The following is an 18,663-nucleotide window of genomic DNA, read 5'->3' as shown; positions in this document are numbered from 1 at the left end:
CATGTTGGGAACCACTGTTTTAAACCATTTGGTAGACAGTGGTGGAAAGTAACTAAGTACATTTACTCAAGTGCTTTACTTAAGTACAGTTTTGAGGTACTTTATACTTCCACTCCGCTACATACTGATACATATTGAGCCTTTTATTTAAGTAAAAGTATCACTAGCACACACAGTTTCACATTCTGCTGTCTCATATGTTTTTTAAATGAAAAGACAAAACAAACTGAAACTAACATTAAGGTATAAACAAAGGTATGAGTGGATTAATAACATAATATTATTGAGTTAAAAAATATTTTCCATTGATGTGACGTGTGTGATGATGACAGCTAATGTTACATTATTAATGCTCATTGTTTGTGGGGACATATTGTATCCGACATGTATATTTATGTTTATATTACATTGTTTTGTTTCTCTGGTTTGTGACTCTTCAGAGGACAAAAGATGAAGGCAGCAAGATGGTCCACGTTCTTGTTGCTAGGCAACAAGGTGCTAAACATAGATCATTGGGCATCATGCTGCAATAATGTGTAATAGATGAGGGCTTACCTAGAAATTAAAATTTACATGCAAGTACAAGATGTGGAGCTGCAACGATTAGTCGATTAATTGATGAGTTGATTAGATGATTGACATAAAATTAATTTATCAACTATTTTGATAAATGATATATCATTTTGAGTCATTTTTTAAAGAAAATATGCAAAAATGATCTGGTTCCAGCTTCTTAAATGTAAATATTTTCTAGTTGCTTTAGTCTTCGATGACGGCAAGTATCCTTGGCTTGTGGACTGTTGGTCGGGACAAAACAAGATATTTTAGGTTGCATCTTGGATATTTTTCACCATTTTCTGTCATCTTTTAGACCATACAACTGATCCATTAATCAAGAAAATAACAGATTAATCAACAGATTAAGACAGATTAATCAATGATGTAAATAATCATTAGTTGCAGCCCTAATAAAATGTATGTAATGTATGTAAAGGTATGTATATTAAATGTACATATCCTTTCTGTTTCAGTATGTTCTTCACTAATGTCGCTTTGACAGTTTTTAGAGAAATCAAACAGTAAGTGGAACAAAAGCAACGTTGCTCTAAAAAATGTTCCACTCTCTGTCCTCAGAAAATGAAGAAGAATGACAAGATGATTGATGAATTCAAAGCTTAATTAATGTTTCCATCAATTCTCTGACATAAAAACCCTTCACCTCCAGGTACCAAACCTTTCAGGTCAGGTGTCGGCCAAAACGTGACACAACTGTAACCCCTGCGGATCTCATTACAACAACACCAATAAAAGAATTATATTAGACTTAATTAGAGCTGCAATAATTAGTTGATTAATTGATTAGTTGCCAACTATTACATTAATTACCAACTATTTTGATAATCGGTTAATCATTTTGAGTGATTTTTTAGGAGATAAATGTCCAAATTCTTTAATTCTGGCATCTTAAATGTTGAATATTTTCTGGTTTCTTTAGTCTTTATTATTATTTATTATTCAGTTTTTTTCTGTTCTTATATAGATCTTTTTATATACTGTTTTCTTTTTATTTATCTGTGTATTTAATGGGACCTATGCTCGTAATTTCGTTCTGCTTTTTTGCTGAATGACAATAAAAACATCTTGAATCTTGGATCTTGAATCTTTAGTCTTCTATGGCAGTAAACTGAATATCTGAGTTGTGGACTGTTAGTCGGGATAAAATGAAAATAACCTCTAGTTGCAGCCTTAGACTGAATTATATGATAATTTATTTTCTTCAGCAAGCAAATAATTGTGGACCCAGAGGTGTTGCTTCTTTTAATGCCTATTTAACTTCTTAAATTCATGACAGAAATGGCAAAAAATATAAATATAAGCTTAAAAACTGACCCTAAAGTTGGGTCGACACCTCTGAAAGTCTCAACAAAATCACAAATGATGATTAACCTTTGCTGCAGGTATTAAGAGGAGCTATTCTGTGATGTTTTCAGGTGTTTCTTTTGTTTTAGTATAACCTCTGTATAACATGGAGCAACTGATGTGCAAACTGACCGATAACTTTTTATCTCATTGTCTGATGCAGAGCAGTCAACAGTCTTTTTTTTTATTATTGTGTTGTTCTACAGTTTACTTGATTTTCTACGTTTGACACATTTTGGGGCTGCACATGTCAGAGATGAGGCGTGAGGGGAGTTACAGGGTTCACAGTTGATATAATGACAGATGAATAGGATTTGCTGTGAATGCTGACATTGTTTTAAAAGAGGTTTAAACAGTGTCACAGTTTGGCATATGATATGGAGACAAAAAATCTTTCAACAAAGTCACTTTATAGTTCTCGGGGGGTTGGAAGGACAAAGCCGGATGAATTTAGGGAGTCACAAGTGCTTCAATAATCCTCATTAACATTGCATTCCTCTACTTCAGCGGCATGTGTGACCTATTGTTGGGTGACACAGAAACGAACAGAGCTCGACTCCACACATTAATATTTCAGACATTAAACAAATATTTAAATATGGCGCATTTTCAGTTAATAAAACTAATACAAATATACTTTTTTAATGTTTTCCATGATGTTGTTTTGATGGCTGATAATCACCAGCAGCAACTTGAACTTTTGTGTAAATCTGCACCTAATTAGGAATAATTAGAGGGGCAGCCAAATGGGTCAGGTGGTGGTAGCAGAGATTTAGGTGAGCGTTCATATTGTATTTGAGAGCACATGCTTTGTGGAGCTGGCAGCCACGCAAGACCCAGCATTCAAGATACTGTAACCCTCACGATCCAGATATGGTTCCTGAGCTTTTAAAAGTCTGATAAATTACTAATTTTCCCCAAATTTATGCATTTTTATTGGTTTTTGTTATACTGACAGAGGCCGTGCAATACGGCCAAACCAGCACGAGAGCAGAGTAACTACACAAGGTTGGTATTAATGTAAAAAATTCACTCTAATGCAGATAAAACCACTTATGAGCTTCATTGATCCCTTAATCTAAACTTAAGTTTCACAGCAGCAAAAAGTACAAGAACAGATGCATAAGTAATGTTTAAAAAACTATTATATACATAATGAGCATGAAAAAACTAAATTAAAATGTACTAAATGCTATTGCTATATGTAAAAAAAAAAGTAAATTTGTTTTTGTTTTTTATTTAAATCACACTACCTGGACAAAGGTCAAGGATCACAACAATTGCAAACAAGAGGAAAAAATCCACGTCATTCTGAGTCTGCAGTGTAATAAAAAGCCTTTAATATTACACAGCTGACACCAACGTGTTTCGGCTGAAAGCCCTCATCTGGCTGTTGAATTAAAATACAAAAACAAATGAGGCATGATACAAATGAGTTGGAGGTCTGTGGATTAAAGGAAGTTTACAGCCTACATATTAACCCCTTAACATCCACCCTTTTTATAGAATTTTCGCCTATTTGGCGTACCCAAGTGGAAAAGCTTATAACAGAAGAACTGTAAGGCCATGATGCATGTATTAGGCTTCATTTGACAAGTGACATCCTCTAGTTTCTGGAAATGTGTTTGTTTAACATGTGGCTAAAACACAAACAAAACTACATCAGTTCAAATAAGGCTCAAAAAAGTGTTTTTGGTCCTCGTCTATAATGAGTTATATTTTAATAACAATAATTAGGACATGCTTTATGCCAGAATTATGCAGAACACTGTATACTACATCTTTTCAACCTGTATAATATTCCAGACCTCTAGGCCGAACCTTATGGGAGCACTGGTGTCCCTGAACCTCTCCAATTATCTCCAATTGGCCAAATTGTGCCAATTGCTTTGACTCATTGCTATGTAATGCTACCGCTTACAGCTGGCTTAAGCAGGTCGCCGGTGACCCGGTGGATGTTAAAGGTTTAAACTACATTCACCTTAAATTGTAACTATTAACTTTCAGCATTTATGCTCAGCTATTCAATCTTCTCATCTTTCTCTGCAAGAAAGAAAATGAATGATTTCTTTATAATGGGTGTTGAAGGACAACGATAACAAAGGCTGCAACTAATAATCATTTTCATTATCAATTAATCTGCCCATTATTTTCTTGATTAATTGTTTGGTCTGTAAAATGTTGAAAATTAGTGATAAATGACCAGAGTCAAAAGTGACAAAGAAAATCATTAAACCTTCACATGTGAGTTGAAAACAGCAACTTTTTTTTTTTTTTTACATTTTTGCTTAAAAAAATGACTAAAATGATTATTTGACTATCATAATAGTTGCAGATAAATTTTCTGTTGATCGACTAATCAATTAATTGACTAATCTTTGCAGCTCTAATGCAATGTATTATATTAATGTAAATCACTGAGCACAACTCAGTAAGGTGAGCTGGTGCGTCCTTTTAATTCATATTATTATGATCAATATTAATTCCTTATTTAACTAGAAATATCACCTCACAGTTGTATACATCCACCAACCAGTCGAGCTGCAGTTTATATCCATATAGTATTCGTAGTAAAGACTTTGGTATTAGGTGTATTTTCCCTGTATGTGTTCACATGTTTGGCCAATAAAGCTGATTCTGGTAGAAAAACAAAGTTGTAGCCATGACAGTGGACAAAGCTTCAGATATGGATGTTGCTGCAAAGAAGCTACAACTTCTAAAACGTGGACGCTTCACACACATCTTCAACCCGGCAGCAGAGAAGATCTAAACAATCACCACAGTTTCATGGCGGGAACCCAAGATTAGTGTCACCAATTCAGTATCTGACCAAATATGAAACATGACCACAATCTCCCCTTCTGTTCCTGAGTTATGGCGTTGAATAACGGCCAGAAAAGTGTTTTTACAGAACATCACGATGTCACAGTGAAGTTGACCTTTGACCTTCTGGATATAAAATATCATCACTTCATCGTTTCATCCTGTTGTTGTGCGAAACTTTCTCATAATTTTCATATGAATTCTTGAGTTATGGCCAAAGACCTGTTTTGTGAGGTTACAGTGACCTTTGACCTTTGACCACAAAAATCTAATTAGCTCATCCTTGAGCCCAAACGCCAGGTGTAATGAAATCCTGAGATATCCCGTTCACGAGAATGGGATGTACGTACGCCTGAAAACAACCCGAAAACTGCCTCCGGCCACAGCCGTCACCATCACAGAGAAATAAAAATTCTTTATACGCACTCGAGCTTGTCTCGTGATCGAATCTGTTGCCATGCAAAAAAAGTCCATGTGGAATTCTGCATTTCTTATGTGATTATGTGGCGCGTTCTCCACTGTACGTACGACTGTAATCGCTCAGACGTGCTGCTACTGTAAATACACAAATCACAAATCAGTCCAGGAGCCCCTGAATCTTATTGGAGGGCTCCGAGAGGAAGGAGGCGTTCCTCCTGCTAATACACAATGTGAGGTCAAACATCAGAGGGTTTATAAAGCCAGTTTTCTGTCGCCTGCTGCTCACAAAAGGGATATTTCATTAAGAGGAGGGGCACTGACCATGAGGACGTCTGTAGTGCTGTTGGTGTTGCTGGCGGTGGCTTCACACACTGCTGCGAGTAAGTAAAGAAAATGCATTTTTTAAACTGAATTTTATGTAGAAAGTGTGACAGAAATAATTTGGAACAGCAGCATAAAAATGTCACATTTAATCCGTCTCAGATCTCAGGAGTGATGAGGCAGCAGTTTCAGATATAATACAAGTTATTCAGGACATTTTCTATCTGCAAGTGAATGCAAAGTACTTCAGAATGAGAACTTTATGTCCTTTAAGATGGAGAACTTCAATAATCAGAATAATCTGTCCTTCCAGTAGACAGAGAGATGACAATCAGTTCTCTAATATTACAGTCAGTGTCATGAACAACACTCATTATGCAAGTTTTATGTGTAAATTATGTTTCTTTGTTGCCATTGTAAGTGGAACTTTCTCAAACCATCATGAATTACTTCATTTTGAGACAATATTTACAAAATTGGCACTCTGTCAGTATTTTTATCTGTCAATCAGCAGTGATTTAGTTCTTTTTTTTATTATTTATTTACTTTTTTGGCAGTTTTTGCCTTTATTTGACAGTTATTGGTGAAGATGACAACAAGAAACTAGTGGAGAGATGGATTTGACATGCATCAAAAGTCCTTTGCTGGACTCAAACCAGGGACGTTGGTAGATATGTTGCATGTGCAGCAACCATGTGGTTACGGGGGCGATCCTACTATGGTTTTTGTGAGGTTGCCTTTAGGTTTCAATCAAATTCTAAGCTCTGACTCTGATCTCTGAAGATGCTCTGACAGACAAAATAGATCAAATCTATTCTAATTTAATCTCCTCCTTCCAATAAGATGAATCATTTCTGCTCCTCCAGCAGAGAAACGTTGTGTTTTTGGTTCATAAAATCTGTTTCTAGTTGAAGCTCCAGTTTCAAGAGTTTCCCATGACCTCTCTATGCAGTCATGCATGAATTTAAATGACACAGAATTTGACCTTTCTAATGCAAAGCGCAGACTATTTATCTTAATCCTTATTCAACTTTCACCTTAAGGTGATATTATGGGGAACATAAACACATAAAAACAATACTTAACAGACTCAACGTTTCTGGACGTGCACTCGTCCAGTCGGTCTAATATTCTGAGAAATTAATGTCATGACTTCTAAGGAAGGAATGAATATTTTGCCAGCTGCCTCGAGAACTGTATTATTTTGCATTTGACAATTCATACCTCAATAGTTGGCTTCAGGTTCTGAGCCGAACCACGAGAGGAGTGAAAAAGAAATGTCATTAATCTGAAATAATCCAGGCTGAATTCATAATCACATTCAAAAGTCTGATTCAGATAATAGCTCTGTTTTTTGCCATAAGTTTAAGCTTTTATTTGAACTGTATTTAATCCAAATTCGACCCCTGTGACATTGTTAATCTGTTGATAAAATCGTGCACACGCACTCAGCTGAGCATCACATGAAAGGGATTGGAGGAAGTAGAGAATTATATTTGTGGGCACCTTCAGTCACCTTCACCTTATGTCACATCATCAGTGGCAAATAGAGATAGATACATCAAGATTGTTGTAAAATTAAATATATTAAGTCCAATAATGAGGACTTTGGGCAACTCTAAAGAGGATTTAAATAAACTACATGTCACTGAAATGCTTTTTAAGAGCCCAGTAGAGTGAGAAAACACTTAATTTACAGGTTTGTAATCTCCTAATAATTTTCTAGGAAGTTTCTTAGAATGTAGAACTAATTAGGGAAAGATTATAGGGAAACTGTAAAGTTTTTGGAAGGTAAAACTTCAATTAAACCCAAATAAATATTTATTAATTTTAAAGTTTTTTACTGGAATCTTTATTCTCCTGATGTGTTGTATTTTATGCGTGCTTGTAGAGAAATTTCACATTTTTCCATGTTCAACTGATTGATGGTATCACATATTAAATTGAACTGAATTGAAATGACTGCACACTGACTAAAAGACTAGATAATGAATTAATTGGAATGAATTAATTTAAACTTCCAATTATATATTGTCTCTATTTTCTTTATTATAAGAACCAAATTACATGTTTCTTTCTAGGAAACATTTTCAAGGTTATAAGGAAACTCTTCTGAACTTATAACATATGTGCATGGAACTGGTGGCTTCTGCTTTCAGTATAATATATTTATTCTCAATTTATTTTCAGAGCCCAAAAACCGTTTCACTCGTTATCCGTCCTGGAACACTAAGATGTACCCAATCTGGAAGGATGGAGACCCTCGGTACAAAGACTCCTGGAAAGGTTTGTGTGTTGAAATATCGGTGGCCTAATACAAGTTCAAATGTAATATTTACCTACATTATACACATTTTTCAAAGTATTTATGGGAATTTTTGGGCTGGCAGGAAATGAAAGGAGAGAGATATTGGACTGACATGCAACAAAGGTGCATCTTAAACCTCTAGGCCACCAGGACGTCCCATTACTTTATGCTTTTGGAAAGAAAATTATGTCTTAATTATGTTTTTAATTCAAGGATCATTACACTTATTTGGACTCACAGGCATATAATTCTGTGTCCGTGACTCAGTGTTTTTCTGTCCTCTTCATTGCAGGCGGCAGAGTGACGTTCAATGTAGGGAATGATTCACCAACTCTGACTGGAGCCAAAGTCACCTTCACCATCGACTTGGAGTTCCCACACAACCAGAAGGTGCAGCCGGATGGAAATGTTGTTTGGGCTGAAGACTGCGTTGTCAATGGTAACACAACATTAACACACATACACACACCATGCACAATACACACTTGACTGAAATATAAACAAATATTGGATGGGTTGTCATATGATTTGGTCCAGATACCCATGGTGCCCAGAGTATGTATCCTAACTTTGCCTTTAACGTTAACGTTTGTCCAGATTAAACTTTGCGGCTTGGATTAAGTGTGCAAGCATCACCTTTTTATTATTGCGACTACATGATGTGCGTATAATACCCCTCCTTCAACTTTCCTTTAGCGTCACCAGCAGGTCAAAGGTTGCATCCAGTCAAATACCTTAACATCTGTTTGATGGATTGGCACAAAATGTTGTACAGACATTCATGGTTCCTAGACAGTAAATTCTACTTTGGTGATATTATGACTATTTCTGGAGCACCACCATGAGGTTCACATTTGTGGTTTTGAGTGAAATGTCTTCACAACCGCTGGATGGGTTGCTGTGAAATTTGGTGCAGATGTTCATGTTCCCCTCAAGATGAATTGTCATAACTTTGGTGATCCTCTGAGCTTTCATGTGGCGACATCATCAACTTTGCTGCTTCATGACCAAGTACCAGCAAAATGCACGACATCACGTCAACCTCAGTACTTTCTGTTTAGTGCTAATTAGAGAATACTAGCATGCTAAAACTATGATGGTGAACATGGTGACATTAGACTTGCTAATCATCCGCATGTTAGCATGTAGCAGTTAACTAACTTCACACAGCTGCTAGCATGGCTGAAGACCTTCTTTCTATCTTTCTCTCAACATTAGGATCCCCACTAGCACCAGCATAAGCATTTGACTATTCTTCCACCACACATACATTTATACACACACTTTTATATACACACTATAACCACGTAAAGATAACATCAAAACCAGTTCATCTTATTGGTTTAACAGTCGAGTACACACAGAGGAGAAACAAAACTGTCACAAAACTTTCAACAAGAAAATAAAGCCAAACACAAAATATACATCACCAACTTACAATTTCTTCATACAAATGAATAGTCAGTCTTAATAATAACATAAATTATTTCCATAATTTCATTTTCATAATTAAATTATATGTTAATTTTTCTTAATTTATTACTCCATCCTGCAAGTATTTTCTTGAACAATGTGCACTGTCAATAAGTCACACCTGGCCATGGTTCTGTACATCTTACTGCTATTTAAATCTGTTTAGCATTTCACAGTTTCTAACAGTCATAATGTTGTTGCTCCTCCAACAGGAACAAAGTACCTTGAATCTGAGCCAGTATACCCAACACAGAACACAGACTGGGAAGCTGTTTTCCCCGATGGGACACCAATTAAGAAGGACAAGAAGCCAGGCTATGTGTTTGTCTGGAAGACCTGGGGTGAGTCTAGCTGTCAGCAGCCATACTAACATGTACCCTGTTTCAGCTTAATGACTGAAGCTAAGCAGGAGTGGGCTTGGTCAGTACTTGGATGGGAGACCTACTGGGAAAAATGAATTTGTTGCTGGAAGTTGTATTGGTGGGCCAGTAGGAGGCAGTCTTCCCTCTAGTCCTAATAAATCCCAAAGCTCCAGTGCAGTGATGGAGACGCTGTGCTGTAGGAGATGTTAAACCGAGGTCCTGACTCACAGTGGTCATTAAAGATCCCATGGCATTAATCACAAAGAGTAGGGGGTTCCCTGGTGTCCTGGCAAAATTCCCAATCCCAGCTCTCTCCATCTGGCCACCTAATCATCTCCCAGAGTAATTGGCTCAACCATCCCCTCCCTCTCCACTTCAAGATGATTTGTGATGAGCAATCTGGTGCAAAATGGCTGCCGTGCATAACCCAGGAGGGTGCAACATATTGGTGGTGGTTGACATTAGTTTCCCCCTTCACTGTGAAGTGCTTTGGGTATCAAGGAAAATCTCTATATAAATGTAATCCATTATTATTATTATTATAAACCCAAAATGCTTTGAAATGATGTTGATTCTGAGGGTCACAGGGTTTCTTATGTCACAGGCTATGACCTGAAACATGACCCAGTATGGATTAAGAATGAGCCTTTTCATATGATCATGATTATGTCACTTCATTTGCCCTGCAAGACATGTAAAAAAACAATACATGATTGTCACTTTTCAGACTTCAGACATTGCATGTCACATGGCATGAGGCCTCAAGGATTTACTTCAAAAAATGTCACGTTAACAAGTGACAGACACATAAATACTGCTATGGTCTTGTCTTGAATTACAAAAACACTGGGAAACTGTCTTGTACGAAATGCAGAACACATTGCAAACTGAGCTTGAATTAGAGCCAGTGTCTCTCCTCCACTTCATATGACTAACTCAGATTGCTGAATGAGCTCCAGATAAACTTTTAAATGCATTTTTGCACCAAATGACTGTGTGGACACACTGTGGATTTTGGCCCCCATCACATCTGAAGGGGATCTTTTAATAGCCAATATAAACATGAGGAATAATTACAGCCTGACTGTTGTTTTAAGATAGACTTGAAAAACTGTGAACCCATCCCTTAATGTGAATGTGTTTGCTATTTTAATCAGAAGTTTCACATGAATTATATGAGATACTAAGGCCCAAATATGGTTGTTGCTGTGATATTGTGATAATTGACTCAAAACGATGATGAATGAATGTTCTTCTTTTCTTCATTACTTACTTATTTATGCTGAGATAAACAGTATTATGCTCTAAATTACTTTTCTCTTGCTCACTTTTCTTGTAAAATGGAAAACTTAAAAATTCAATAAACATATTCGGAAAGTAAAAAAAAAAAAACAAGTGAAGAACTTCACATGATTATTATGTATTATGAAAACTTAAACAACTATATTAAGCAACTAGTTCTCAGTGTTTGCACCACTTACAGTTGTAGAAAGTGTTGAACATGGCCATAGTAAAAACCTTAACACTGTTTAAATCCCACTGTCAGATGTGTGAAACCTTTATTCTATTTATCAAAACAAAAAAAGTGATTTTACTGCATTTTCTCCAATCAGACAACATTAAACCAGGTCTATCTTAAAAAACATTATATTTACACTTGGATAAACATGGACTTGATGACCAAGTAGACTCCAGAGACTGTTTAAAACACAGTTTCAGATTTGAGGAAGCTTTGTGAAAACAGAAAAAAGGGTAATTATGTTAGCATTTATAAATCCTTCTCAAGCAGACAAGCTCTGACCCTGAACACATCTTACAGAAAGCTTCCTGATACAGTTTTATTAAATTAACTGGATTACAATCATGTGTAAATATTTGTAGTGAAGAGGAAGTAAAGTGTACTCACCAGGCTCTGAATGCTCACCTGGCAGGTAAGTACTGGCAGGTGGCAGACGATTCCTCCTCCTCTCTGACCATTGGGACAGACGACATCCCACTGGGCTCCTACACCATGGACATCGTTATCTACCACTACCGCAGCAAGGAGAAGTTCATTCCTCTGGGATATGCCTCCACTCAGTTCTCCATCACTGGTAATCAGTTTAGATTTTCTAAGTAGTTATTACAAGACTAGAAGCTATAACCTTCAATCAGTGTTCATTTTGTTGTTATTATTTGATTTTCGCCTCAGATCAAATCCCATTCGCCGTCTCCCTGGACCAAGTGAACGACATTGTGGCTGGAGACATGCGCTTCATCCAGAACAGAGCGATCGCCTTCACCATCACCCTCCACGACCCCAGCGAGTACCTCAGCAACGCAGACATCACCTTCAACTGGGACTTTGGGGATGAAAGTGGAGCCCTCATATCCAGAGAGCTGACTGTCACTCACACCTACATTAACTCTGGCTCCTTCAAGCCCCAGGTGGTGATCCAGGCGGTGATCCCAGATAAGGCCTGCGACCCACCAGTTGATACCCCAACCAAGGCTCCCGGTCCACCTACTGATCATGAAACCACAGGTAACTGAAAGTAGTTACAACACATACAGGAACTCCTTGTGAAACCACAAATTATCATTTTAACATCTCTGTTTGTGTACAGATTAGACAAACAACAAATAAAGCATTAATTATTGAGCTTTAGAGGTGTTGGCAGGTGGATTTTTAAAGTTTGGACAGAGTCAGGTTAGCTGTTTCACCTTGTTTCCAGTCTTTATGCTAAGCTAAGCAGCTAACCGGTTGCTGGCTACATATTGAAAGGACAGATATGAGACTGGTATTGAATTTCTAGCAAATTTTTAGCAGTGGTTGTTTCAGTAAAATCTTCAATAATGCTTACAATGTTTACTGTGTATGTACATCTTATTGAAGTATGGACCTGTAGTAAATCAGCATCCCTCTCTGTGTACAGTCAAAGCTCCTGCAATGGTGTCTGCTGTTCCAATACTGATTTCCACCAAAGCAAGTGGTCTGGTTGTCAACACGGTTCCTTCGGACACAGAGGAGGACAACAGCGAGGATGAGGCTTCCACTGCCTCCACAACTCAGCAGCCTGGTCAGGAAACACCCACAGTGGCCAAGACTCCCTCCCCCATCAACCGCAATAAGCCAGCTGACTCAACCTCGGCCGAGTCCTCCATGATGCTTCCAGCTGCGAATGAGCAGGCGAACAGTGAGGCAGGGACTGGGCTGGAAGCAGGTAAGCTGATTTGAGTAGTTGCTTGTACAGAATTAGGGTAGAAACTCACCAGAAGATCATTTGTTCAATCCCCACCAGAGGTAGCTTGTACAACAATAGCAAAGTGTCACTAAGCTCATACAAGTGGACCAACTGTCAGATGAACCCGATAAAAGCATCAACTGATTTCCTAAAATGTAAATGTGATGTAAATTTTTCAAAAGGCGCTGCCATTGTACAAATCAACAGGTCAAGCTGACTTCAAAATGAATTGTTCTATTGTACTTTGAGGTTTAATATTTGAATTCTGATTTGCATGCTCACTGAGCGTGGTCAGATCAATCATCTTTACTAGTGTACTGCGGGACTGTAAGAAAATTATTGGGGTGGGGAGGGGTGCTGAATCTTATCTTTCATTTATTGATTTTTTCTTTGGATCTTCCCCTTGACTAAGGAGTGAACTACCCCCAATTTATCAAAGCAATATTTTTAAAGAAAATATGACAAAATGGCAAAAATACACCCACTCTCTAATTTTGAATAAAGAGCTGTTAAATAAACATTTATTGCAGCCAACAAATGAGTGAACTAGGACACATGCAGCAGCTCTGTGGCCAACAAATCCTCCAAATTAAATAACAAAGAAACATCCATACACTCCAGAACGGGGCTCTTATGGGGCTCTGGGGCAAAAGTTTGCTGTTTGGCCCCTATTATACCACTATGGTAGAGCTGAAGTGATTAGATGATTAATCAATTAATGGACTGACAGAAAATTAATTGACAACAATTCATTTGCTAGTATCAGCATCTCAAACCTTTTTTTCACATTCTAAAATGTGAATATTTATTATTTTTCCCAGTTTTCCATGATAATAAACTCAACATCTTTGGGTTTTTGAGTGTTGGTCAGACAAAACAAGTAATCTGAATATGTTAACTTGGGCTTCAGGGAATAATGATCTGTATTTTTCACTATTTTCTGACATTTTTCAGACTGAACAATGAATCAGTTATTAAAGACAGTAATTTTCAGACCTATTGGTAATGAAAATAATTGTTTGTTGCTGCCTTGCAGTACTCCTACGCTGGCATAATACTATGCTGCCCTCAGTTCTGAGTGTGCAACTCAATAAAACACAACTTCACAACAAATTATCTCAATATAAACTGTCTTGAAACTAGATTCTGACCCTCTTCAAGACCAGGACCACAAGATGGAGGATGGAGATCCTGATATTGTACTTCAGTGGTGCAAATCTCTAACAATTTTGTGATCAATCAAATTATGTAGACCCTGGGTAGCCAAGGTAGCCTACTGGTTAAGACGCATACCACAAAACAACTTTGTTAAAGTTAGGGGACCTTCTTCGTCAGTCGTCATGGTTAAAAGAAATGATAACAACTTGGTTACAGTTCAGGAATGACCACGGTTATGGTTAAAAGAAATCAATGTCGACTGCTCTCATTTTTGGACTTGAGATGTTTTTGGTGCACTCTGGATTACCAATAATTAATTAAAATGATTGTGAATTAGATGATGTGATGTTAACTCTCTGCTGCTGTTTGTCCTCATCAGGTGTAAAGCGAACAGTGACACTGACGGGCCAAGCTACAGTGGTAGTGGTTGCTAAAAGGGAAGCTGATGATAAACCCTCTGATGATGACTGCGTGATTTATCGATACGGCTCCTTCTGCACTGGCATTGAAGTGGTTGGTAGGTGACCTTTCGTTAATGCTTTCTACGTTCATCAACATGTAAAATGGAAACAATAAAAAACTTTGAAGTGACTAGTCCTTCATTCTGTGGCCCTTGTCTTGGTTTTCAGAGGGCATTGAAAAAGTAGAGATTGTGCAAATGGACAATGCTGTGATGGCATCACCTGGAACGGACAAACATGCTCTGGATCTCACTGTTACCTGCCAGGGAAGGTGAATGCTACTCCAAAATAAATAAAGTTACACAGTGTCCTTTAAGAGCACTTTATTTTATTTACTTTTACTCACTGGAGCATTTTCTTTCTCCCAAAGCCTCCCAAAAGAGGTGTGCAGTGTGATTCTGGATGAGCAGTGCTTGAGGCCGATTCACACGATATGCAACATGGTGGAGCCTTCCAAAGAGTGCCAGCTGGTGTTGCGTCACTTCTTCAATGACTCTGGTGTCTACTGCATCAATGTGTCCATGGCCAATGATGTCAGTCTAGCCGCCACCAGTGCCAAAGTCAATGTCGACATGGGTACGCAGCCACTACCATGCAACAGTCCACAAATTGTTCAGTTTGACAATCTGCTTTATGCTGCTTGACAGTGTGATCCTTGTCCTTTTCTTTGTTTCAGGCTCAGATCTGTCCTCTTCTGGCACTATTGCTATGATGTTGGGTGTCTTGGCACTCGTCCTGGCAGTAGGAATAGTAGCGTTTTCTTACAAGTAAGAACTGTAACTTGACATGTCTTGTGATATTCATTTTTCTACAAATTATACACAATCTCATTCAATTACTTGATTATATTCTATATTTGTCTTATTGTCAACAAATCCCACGAAAAGATCAAAACCAACAACAGATTGATTCCACTGACAAGTACTTCCTGTTTATCCAAAGTCTGACATAGCTTCTTTTTTCCGTGAAATAGGGCTCTATTGTTTTCAACAACAACATCAACAGACACAATTTTGCTACTGTAAATACTCACTGGAGCACAAAACATGTATTAATCCGTGTCTGAAAACAGTGCCCATCTGAACCTTTTTTAACAAGACAAAGAGTCTACAGCCTTGCTAGCAGCTCTATGAGGCTGTAGCTTACTTATGACCACATTAGTGCTTTGAGCTAAATGCTAACATCAGCATGCTAACATGCTCACAATGGCAATGCTAATATTTCTGATGTTTGGTAGGTATGTTGCTGACCATGTTAGTGTAGCGTGTTAGCATAGTAACATTTGGTAATTAGCAGTAAGCACAAAGTTCAGCTTAAGTTGGTGAGAATGTCATTTGCAGGTTTTTGGTCATAAACCAAAGTATTGAACACATTAAAATTTTGACCTGATGGTGGTGCTTGATAGAAAGTCACAAGGATTCAGTTTCTGGGCACCATGGATACCTGTACCATTACATGGTCATCTATTGAATTGTTATTGACATTAAAGGTTACAGATTTTATATATTTTTCTTATTGTCAACAATTCTCATGTGCTGAACCAAACCAACTAAGAATTAATCTACTTACAAGTATTGTGTGTGTATCCAAAGCCTGATATACCTTATTCCTCTGTGCTGTAGACCTCCGTTGTTGTCCAAAAACTATTGAAAACACATCAATAAGTCACACTGCTGCACTGGGTGACATGTTCCTCCACCAAGAAGATTACAGTCACCTTAGTTTGTTTAGAAACAGCTCCAAAGACTAATAACAGCGATCACGTTTTCAGTCTCTGGAGAGTAGTTTGGTTCTGCAGATGAGATTTTTTGATAATAAGAAAAATATAGAAAATCGCCACCCAAATCCTTTAACATTGCCATCCCTAGAACCATTGCCACCATTGGTGAGGGCGGATTGGCCACCTAATCCCCCACCAACACCATCTACGTTTCTGAGTCCTGTGGAACCAGGCACTTACAAATGTGGGAACACCAGCAAAACCACAACCAACAGTGTGATATATATGCTCAAATTCCCTTGTGGATTTGCATATATTGGCAAAACTTCCAGACCCCTCAAAACCAGAGTCCCAGAACATAGAAGTGCTATCAGAAACCGTGACTATAAGAGCCCTGTGTCCAACCATTTCAAGTTTAATGAACCACACTGTCTGCCTCTCTCAGTTATAGTGGAAATGAACATGTCCAACTCCCACGGAGGGTGGGGGAGACATAAATACTCATCTTTTGAAATGAGAACTTGTCTGGATTCGCGCTCCAGATACTACTGTATGTCACCCAAGGGCCTAAATGAGGAAATGGACATTTATGTGACTCCCTGGATCCACTTCCTATTAGTCATATCCTCTGTGTATAACTAGTCATCTGTATTCTCTTTTTCTTCTCAGTCTTTTTTTGGTCTGTGTGCTGTTGGTCTTTGGCTGATAATATTTCACTCTTTATAGGACAAATAGAGGCGCCTCTTTAGTATTTTCCTGTACTTGATGACGGCTTACAAGCGTGATGGTGGTTAGGAACACCCTATGGAGTGTCTTCCTCTTAATATAGTTTTGTACATACAATATACTTTTTACACATTAATTGTTTTTTTAATTGAGTGTTTCCTGACACTATTCAACTCTGAACTTTTTTGACTGCAGAGTTATGTACACTATCTACTGTATGTGTGTATGTATACATATACATGCATCTTAGTTACAGATGTGGGTATATATATGCATTTATGGATATGTATAGGTGTTTTGTGTATACATTGTATGCTATTTTCACATTAGAAACTCGGTTCACGTGACTGTATCATGTGACTAGCATCGTGTATATTTAAGATGGCGTTGTGCTTTGTCACCTCAGTCTGATGAAGAGCAGTGGTGCTTGAAAAGTCACCTTGGTGCAAAAAAAAAAGTGGAAATTGGAGCCCTGCAGTGTGTCATCTATTCTGTTTATTTCATCCCTAGACTCATACCACTAGCATGGATAAAAATAAATCTTTTTGTGACATGCTTTTAAAGATTTATGTCTTCAGTAGGAACCAGTAGACTTGGGGCTGAGAGCTGAAAACAGGTTAGAGAAGTCACAGAGAGATAGAGAGATAACTAACACTTTGTAGATTTTGGTATTTTTTATGGGATTTGTTGGCAATAAGAACAATATAGACTATCCCCCACCTTACCCTTTAAGCACATACAATTTAAACAACTTATCTTGATGTTGTGCTTCACTCGACAGGCGCCTTAAGTCCTATCGTCCTCTGAAGGAAGACGTCATCATATCTGCAGGCCCGCAGCTCGGCCAGGCGCACACTTGCTCCGCAGCATCGATGTTCTGGAACCTCCTGAACAGACGAGGAGCCGTGGACAACTGCCCTCTGCTGCAGGACAGGCCGGTCTGAACCAGCCTTACACAACCAAATACCAAACCAAGCATCATCTGATTGCAAGTTACAGGCACCTGGGATGTCTTTTTATACTTTTTTTTAAAAAACATGTTTTCTAAACAATAAACTTAATGAGTGTGTAACAATTAATTACAATTAAATCAAAAAATTCTTAAAATTACACCTTAAGACATGCTCTGATTTTTGTATGTATTTGAAGTTTGGTAGTTGAAGTGTATGCTTTCATTTGGACAAAACTGACTTTTAATATTTTTCAAATAAACTTTGCTCCAAACAGTTATTGCAGTTTTTGTTTTACTTAATTCATAACGCATTGTAAAGCAGCTATACTCGTGCTGCGGCTGAGCTCCTTGTGGGATTATCCAAGATTTCAGACAGAACCGCCGACCCCACAAAAACACAGCTCCCTTTCTTCTCTCTATTAGTTAGAGCTTATGGAAGTCACAGATTTCATTTTGATAATCCTCAGTAATCATGCTGAATCATGATTTGTGAAACATGCATTGAAAGCTAACATACAACTTCAGAATTCAGTGGAGACATTAACATGTTATTTTTCATTAATTAAACCAGGTTTCCTGCATAAATCAGAGAGCGTAATAGAAAAATAGCACTGGAATAGTGTTGTGGACCCAGAGCTTCAATTTATCTCAGCTTCTTAAACACAACCTGCTGAGATTCATTGTTTTTAATGTTTATAGTAAGATATACATCTTGTATAGGTGCTAAAAAACCTATTGAGGATCGATGATTTAAGTGTTTGCTGGTATAAAACTGCAACTTTATTACATGTTATA

At 37.7% G+C, this 18,663-nt stretch overlaps 1 protein-coding gene across 1 annotated transcript; it reads left to right on the top strand.

Annotated features, from left to right (window-relative positions):
- The first annotated feature begins 5,465 nt into the window (after window positions 1–5,465).
- pmelb (premelanosome protein b) lies at window positions 5,466–18,135 on the top strand. Its single transcript, XM_044351018.1, has 12 exons — window positions 5,466–5,543; window positions 7,675–7,770; window positions 8,085–8,231; window positions 9,478–9,606; window positions 11,559–11,720; window positions 11,819–12,151; window positions 12,543–12,830; window positions 14,389–14,526; window positions 14,639–14,741; window positions 14,841–15,046; window positions 15,147–15,237; window positions 17,698–18,135. Exons 1-12 carry the CDS (start codon window positions 5,486–5,488, stop codon window positions 17,858–17,860), a joined length of 1,914 nt encoding a protein of 637 aa, XP_044206953.1. The 5' UTR covers window positions 5,466–5,485; the 3' UTR covers window positions 17,861–18,135.
- Window positions 18,136–18,663: the final 528 nt, after the last annotated feature.

This window comes from Thunnus albacares, chromosome 5, assembly GCF_914725855.1.
Source record: "Thunnus albacares chromosome 5, fThuAlb1.1, whole genome shotgun sequence".
NCBI classification, from domain to species: domain Eukaryota; kingdom Metazoa; phylum Chordata; class Actinopteri; order Scombriformes; family Scombridae; genus Thunnus; species Thunnus albacares.
This window is presented reverse-complemented; position numbering and strand designations above follow the sequence as displayed.